The 7,204-nt window shown below is 69.2% G+C and overlaps 1 protein-coding gene across 1 annotated transcript; it reads left to right on the top strand.

Moving 5' to 3' along the window:
- The first annotated feature begins 304 nt into the window (after window positions 1–304).
- Window positions 305–3,422, top strand: ZBTB42 (zinc finger and BTB domain containing 42). Its single transcript, XM_081102373.1, has 2 exons — window positions 305–316; window positions 772–3,422. Exon 2 carries the CDS (start codon window positions 789–791, stop codon window positions 2,037–2,039), a length of 1,251 nt encoding a protein of 416 aa, XP_080958499.1. The 5' UTR covers window positions 305–316; window positions 772–788; the 3' UTR covers window positions 2,040–3,422.
- The last annotated feature ends 3,782 nt before the right edge of the window (window positions 3,423–7,204 follow it).

The following is a 7,204-nucleotide window of genomic DNA, read 5'->3' as shown; positions in this document are numbered from 1 at the left end:
CCCAGCGCCCCAGCTGGCGGCACGCGGGGCCCAGTCGGGTGGGGCGGACAGGGAAGGGGCGGCGAGGGTGACCTCAGCGGTTCCGCGCTCCGGGAAGTCGCCGGGCCCGCCCCCTCCAGCCCCCGCCCGAGTTTCGCTCTCTCCGGGGCGGGGCGAGCGGCAGGCGGTGCCGGGCCGGCCAAGTTGGAGGGCGCCCCGCCCGCCGCCCGGCGCCCTCCCGGCCGGGGCGCGCTGCCCCAGCTCCGCGCTCCGGGCCACACCGGGGAGGGCGCGCGGCGCGGCGCGGCGAAGCCGGAGGGGAGCTCCGGACCGTGAGGTGAGCGCGGGGGGCGGGGGGCGGGCGCCGGCTCTGCCCGCCCCGCCCGCCGGCCCGCTCCCCCGGCCGCGCTGCCATAAATGGGGCCCGCGGCGGCGGCGGCGGCGGCATCTGGCGGCAGCTGGAGGCGCGGACCGGGGCGGCGACGGTGCGCAGACTCGGCGTCGGGGGAGCGGCGGGCGGCCGCCCCGGAGTGAAGTTCAGGGGCGCCCCGGGCGGGGACGCGTGCGGTCCGCGCGGCTGTGCCCCCTCCGCCCGCGCCCGGACCCGCCCCCGCCGCGGAGCGGCTTCTGTTGACTTTCGGTCGAGTTTTTCCTGCCGGGCGCGGGGCAGGTGCCAGGGCGGCTGCGGAGGGCGGGTGCGCGCCCCTCTGCCCGCGGCCGCCCGGGGAGGGAGGGAGGGCGCGTCGGGGCCGGGGCGGCGGCCCGGCGCGCTCACGGCGTCCGTTTGTCCAGGTGATGCGGGCGGCGGCATGGAGTTCCCGGGCCACGGCGGGCGGCTGCTGGGCCGCCTGAGGCAGCAGCGCGAGCTCGGCTTCCTGTGCGACTGCACCGTCCTGGTGGGCGCCGCGCGCTTCCCCGCGCACCGCGCCGTGCTGGCCGCCTGCAGCGTCTACTTCCATCTCTTCTACCGGGAGCGGCCGGCGGGCGGGCGCCACACGGTGCGGCTCAGCGGCGGCGTGGTCACGGCGCCCGCGTTCGCCCGGCTGCTGGACTTCATGTACGAGGGCCGCCTGGACCTGCGCGGCCTCCCCGTCGAGGACGTGCTGGCCGCCGCCAGCTACCTGCACATGGACGACGTCGTCAGCGTCTGCAAGGGCCGCCTCCGGGCTCAGGGCCGCGCGCCGCCCGTGACCCCGGCCTCCGGCGCAGAGCCCGCGCGCCCGCCGCCACGCCCCCTGCCCGCCGGGTCCCCCGAGCTCCGCGCAGCGGCCCAGAAGACCAGGCTGCCCGGGACCGGGCTCAAGGCCACCATCCCTCCAGGGGCGCGGGGGCCCCCTCCCTGGCAGGCCCCGGTGGAGTCGGACCGGGCCCTGGACCTGTCGCTGAAGCCCGGCCGGAGGCGGGAGCCAGGCCGCCCGTCTGCTGTCCTCCAGGCCCCGCCCTGCGGTCAGCGGCCGCGAGGGGCCGGGCCACCGGTGAGGGACCAGCAGGACTCGCCGTCGGGGCCGGACCGCGTGGGCCCCCTGAGCCCCCCCAGCCCCCTGCAGCCTCCCCGCGTTCCTGCCGCCCGGCGCCTGGTGGGAGGCCTGGAGCTGCTGCCCGGAGGGCTGGGTGGCCGGGAGCTGGAGCTGGATGCCGAGCGGGAGGCCGCGGAGGAGGACCCGCTGGCGCCCGGCGGCCGCTTCTGCACGTGTCCGCTGTGCGGCCAGCCTTTCCCCAGCGCCCACGCGCTGCAGCGGCACCTCAGCGCCCACTTCCGCGAGCGCGACGGTGCCCGCGCCCGGCTCTCGCCCGACGGCGCCGTGCCCACCTGCCCGCTGTGCGGGAAGACCTTCTCCTGCGCCTACACGCTCAAGCGCCACGAGCGCACCCACTCGGGCGAGAAGCCCTACGCGTGCGGGCAGTGCGGCAAGAGCTTCCAGTACTCGCACAACCTGAGCCGCCACGCCGTGGTGCACACGCGCGAGAAGCCCCACGCCTGCCGCTGGTGCGCGCGCCGCTTCACGCAGTCCGGGGACCTCTACCGCCACGTCCGCAAGTTCCACTGCGGCCTGGTGTGACCCTCCGCCGCCGGGGAGGCTGGGGCGGCGCTGGGTGCCGTGCGAGGGGCCCGGAGCTGGTCGGCGAGAGCCCCGGGGCTGCCCGCTGCTCCCACCTTGTGCCCTGTCTGTGACACTGTCTTCCTCTCCTCCCAGTTCTGGGGGTGTCGCAAGGGCCCCTGAACTTGGCCCAGGCACCTCGCCTGGGGCACCCCGCGTCCTGCCTTGGGGACTCCCCTGGCCCCCTTAGGGGACCCTTGTGCATCTGGCCCCACTTGGCGAAGGGTGCACATCACAGAAGTTGTCAGTGAGGCCCCTGCGGGGGAGGCCCGCGCACTGGGGGGCCATGAAGCCTGGGGAAGCTGAGCGGCTGGGGGGTGCCAGGCTGCGGGGGGGGGCGGCCATTGCATGTGCTGGCTCAGGGCAGGGCACCAGCCCCCAACGCATGCACAGCCCCCGCCTGTGGACGTTGCTGTGTCCGCGGCGGCTGAGGCCACCCTCCCTGCCCGCCTGCGCGCTGAGCAAATCCCGCTGCTGGAACCCCCGGCTGTGGCCCGCGGCAGCCCCGGGCTGGGGTTCTGCAGGCAGTGACTGGACACGGCGCAGCGTCCAGCAGCTTTAAGTTATTTGCCCTCCTCCTGGCAACACTTGTCCTATTGATTCGTCTTCTGGTCTCGAGTGGAAGGCCCTTTCCCGCAGGTGGACAGAGCCCGGCCCCCTGCCGGCCCTCGGCTCCCCGTGTGGCTCCCCCTGTGGCTGCCTCTGCTGAGCCTAGCGCTGCAGACCCTGGACCCCGTGGGGACCAGGGAGCTGGGTGAGGGGATCCCTCCTTCTGACTGCCCTGCCCTCGGCCCCTCACCTGCGGAAACGCCAGTGTGACTGCCCACTGGGCGTGAAGCGCTCCCTGACCCGGTTCCCCTGTGTGTGGGGGGAGGTACGCACATGGGGGGGGTGTACATGTGTGTGTACGTGTGTGTGGTCATGCGAACCCTGCCAGCAGTGGGGAGCCCCGGGGAGGGGCAGGGTCTGGTTCCCCCAGGTTTCTGGGGGAGAAGTGTACTCTCTGGGCGGGAAGTGGCCGGAGCGCTCAGCACTGGATCCCGGGTCCTCTGCAGCCGTCACTGTGAAGTCACTGCGGAGAGGAGTGGCCGGCCGAACGCGGTGGCCGACAGTTCAGATGGAACGTATTTATATTTCTATTTAAGATGCTGCCGTGTGGGGGCGTGCGGCAGAGGCGTGTGCACGTGCTGTGGGGTCACCCCCGGCCGGCCTCCTGCCTCGCTGCTGTGCTGCCCCTGGAGGGGCCGGGCGCCCGCTGGCGGGAGGTTTGTTGGCTGCACACGCCTGTCTCCGTGCCCGTCCTCGTCTGTGTGGTGACCGTGTTAATAAAGCCACCCCGTGGAGACCTTCCATGACCCCTGGGAAGGGGGTGTGTGCGTCTCCAAGTGTGTGGGGAGCGTGGGCACGCGGGGCTGGGCTGGGGGGCAGGGGGGTGTACCCCGTGGGGCTGTGGGCTCGGGCAGGGCTGCAGACTGCTGGCCCCTCACCCAGGCTGCCCCACCCGCCCTGAGCTTGGAGGAGGGGTGCCCAGGGAGGCAGGCTGTGTTGGGGGCAGGAGGCCGCTGGGGCCCGCCTGGAGGCCTGGCGGCTTCTTGCCCTGGCGGGGGAGGGGGCCTTGCTGAGGGGCCATAGGCCCTGGGACCTGGGACCTGGACCTGAGCTGGGGCCCTGGGTCCTGTGCTTCCCTTCCAGAAGCACCACACTCCTGCCCTCTGCCCGCCCCCCGCCTCTGCCTCCCTCCCCCGCTCCACTCCTCATTTGTCCCCTGGCTCCTCGGTGGGATGGGCCCTCAGAGGCCTGGGTTTGGGCCAGGGGTGGCCAAGGATGGGAAGGGGGTTCCTCCTGCCCCTACCCTCGTCCCGTGGGCCGGACGGACCTGCCGGGACCCCTAGAGGGGCAGGAGGGCAGACCCCCTCATGTATGTCCTGAGCCCAGGCCTGGACCCAAGGGCAGGGGTCCTCAGAGTTTGCCAGGCTGGGCTGCATGGGCGCTGGAGGGGCCCCTGATTCTTGGACCAGCCTTCACGGCCTCTCCCTGTCCTGACCCCAAAGGGGTCCGTCCTCTGGGGGTGGTGCCGGCCCCTCCCTCCCTCGCCTGCCTCCCTCGGAGCCCCTGTCCCGCAGGAAGGCCCAGCAAGTTCCCAGTTGGTCCCATGGCTCCGCCCGGCCTTCTCCCAACTTGGCAGGGAGGAGGCTGTCGTCATGCCAACCTGGGAGGGGAGGAGGGCTGGGAAGAGGCCCCTTGAGGGGAGGGCTGACCCGGAGAGGGGCTTCCGGGGCCCGATCCCACCTGCCCGGCTCTGCCAAGCTGCTCGCTCAGCTCAGGGCTGGAGCCCCGCTCCCGGGCAGGTGACCCTCTGAGTGCCCTCCCTGGACAACCCCTTGGTTGCCCGGTAACTGAGGAGGGAAGGGGCTGAGCAGCACGGGCGGGCGCTGGCCCTCACACCTGCCCTCCCGGGGCCGGGCCCTGCAGGGCAGCCAGAAAGAGCCCACAGGAGTGCAGGGTCGGGTAGGAGGGTCCAGGTGGGCAGAGGTGGCAGCCACTGCAGAGGGGCCAGGCCGGCAGAGTGAGCCGTGGCTGCAGGAGCCGGGCGGCTGGCTGGAGGGCAGGGCAGCTGGTGGGGGAGAGGGGGTGCAGAGAGGCAGACACGCTGCCCCCAGGCGCCGGCTGGGCCGGGCTGGCTGCGGACAGAAGGCAGCGCAGAGGCCAGTCGGGCTGAGCGTGGGAACCGCCCCCCCACACTGTGGTCCCGCAGAGGGGGCGGGCGGGGGGCGGGGCGCGGGCAGGGCTGGGAGGGAGCTGAGACACCTTTTCTTTTCTCCAACGTGAACAGAAGTTGGGTGAGGAGAACCCGCTCCCAGGCCTCCGGCAGGCACCCCGGCTTGTGATCAGGCTGTGGGCCCAGCTCCACTGTGTGCGTGTGCACGTGTGTGTGCGCGCACGTGCGCGTGTGCGCGTGCATGTGTGTGTGCACCCGTGTGCGTGCATGTGTGTGCACACCTGTGTGCATGCGTGCGTGTGTGTGTGTGTGTCTGCGCGCGCGTGTGTGGAGGGGGCGTCCACACACCCAAGAAGCATTCTTCACCAGCCGGGTGGCCTCCAGCTCAGCTCCACTCTGACACTCGCCCAGGACGGCACCCCATCCCACAGGCCAGGGCTCCGCCCGCCGGGACTGCCCACTCCTGACCCCAGGCCACCCACACAGCCAGGCTGTCACCCGGCCTCTGACCTCTGACCAGGTGCCCGGCCGCAGGTGGAGGTTCTGTGACGCCTCCTTGGTTGACGGATTTCCCGGAGCAGCTCACAGGACGCGGGAAGCGTTACCTGCCAGACCACAGGTTCGGTGTGGAAGGAGGTGCCCTCGCCGGTTTGCTCAGTGGATAGCGCGTCGGCCTGCTGGTCCCTGGTCGGGGTGCATCCAGGAGGCAGCCAGTCGATGTGTTCCTTGCACATCGATGTCTCTCTCTCTCTCTCCCACTCTCTCTAAAATCAAGGGGAAAACATCCTCAGGTGAGGCTTAACAGTAAGAAATAATAGAGAGCTGGGAAACGGTGCCTTCGGGGCGGGGAGACCTGTTTTGTTCCGAGTCCCGTCACCAGTGGGGGGACCATCCGAACGAGTCAGAGTAAATGGGACCCTCCCTTTGCCTCCGGCGTGCTCCCCCCGCCTTCCCGGCGCTGCTGCTCGGCCCAGCTGATCGTGTGCCGCCCTGCCCTGCCCTGAGCACTGCTTTCCTCCTCATCCTTTGCTGGGAAAAGATGCACGTTGACCGCTGCCTGCCTTCGGGCCACCCCGCTGTTCCTTGCGTGGGCATTTCCCCATGTTTCCTGCTGTAAATGCGTAAATGCAAGCAAATGCACCCCCCCCCCCCCCGTCACCGCCCTGAAAGGCGGCAGACCACCCTGGCCGGTTTGGCTCAGTGGATGGCGCGTCGCCTGTGGACCAAAGGGTCCCGGGTTGATTCCGGTCAAGGGCAGTACCTTGGCTGTAGGCTGGACCCCCTGCCCTGGTGGGTGGGGGGGGGCACATGCAGGAAGCAACTAATCAGTGTGTCTCTCTCACATGGATGTTTCTCTCTCTCTCACTCTACCCCTCCCTTCTATTCTCTCTAAAAAAAAAAAATCACTGGACAGAGATCCTCGGGCGGATTAACAACAAGAAGAGGTGGCATCCACGTTGCTGTTCCGTTCGCTGCTTTCTTTCACGTGAAAGGAGGTCACAGGGACCGTCCCACAGCCCACAAGCACCCCTTCCCCTATCCCGAGGCAGCTGCGGCACCGCGGCGGCGAGCGTCGCCTGTCTCCGCGGGATGGACGCTGCGTGGTCTGCAGCTTCTGCTGCTGTAAGCAACTCGGCAGCAGCTGACCTTGATCCTGAGCCCTTTGGCACAGGGAGGGACGAGACAGACTCCCGGGAGAGCTGGGTACGGCATCCCGGTGCCAAGTGCCTCCCTGGCAGCTGCCCCGCCGCCACCCCCCGCACATGCCTACAACCTGCCCACTGCAGTGTGGCCGCACACAGTGGGAGGAACAGAAACACGACAGGTACACGCACGGCCCCGATGTCATTTTTGTTTTAAGCCGTTTATGGTCGCTCCCAAGTACACGGACTTGCAAGGATTCTTTAGGGAAAAGTACTTCTCAAGTATCTTTTTTTTTTTTTTGGATTTTTTACAGAGAGGAAGGGAGAGAGACAGAGAGTCAGAAACATCAATGAGAGAGAAACATCGATCAGCTGCCTCCTGCACATCTCCCACTGGGGACGTGCCCGCAACCCAGGTACATGCCCTTGACCGGAATCGAACCTGGGACCCTTCAGTCTGCAGGCCGACGCTCCATCCACTGAGCCAAACCGGTTCCGGCCTCAAGTATCTTTTTAAAAAATATATATTTCTATTGATTTCAGCGAGGAAGGGAGAGATGGAAACATCGATGAGAGAGAATCATGAATTGGCTGCCTCCTGCACGCCCCCTACAGGGGATCGAGCCCACAACCCAGGCATGTGCCCTTAATCAGAATCGAACCTGGGACCCTTCGGTCCACAGACCGGTGCTCTATCCACTGCGCCGCACCAGCCAGGGCTCAAGGATCATTTTCACGTGCGTTTCTCTCCCTAGAGGGAAGGC

This window comes from Myotis nattereri, assembly GCF_964212035.1.
Source record: "Myotis nattereri genome assembly, chromosome: 1".
Classification (NCBI taxonomy): Eukaryota; Metazoa; Chordata; class Mammalia; order Chiroptera; family Vespertilionidae; genus Myotis; species Myotis nattereri.
This window is presented reverse-complemented; position numbering and strand designations above follow the sequence as displayed.

Coding starts and splice junctions, on each gene's coding strand:
- ZBTB42 (XM_081102373.1), top strand. CDS start 789: ATGGAGTTCCCGGGCCACGGCGGGCGGCTGCTGGGCCGCCTGAGGCAG.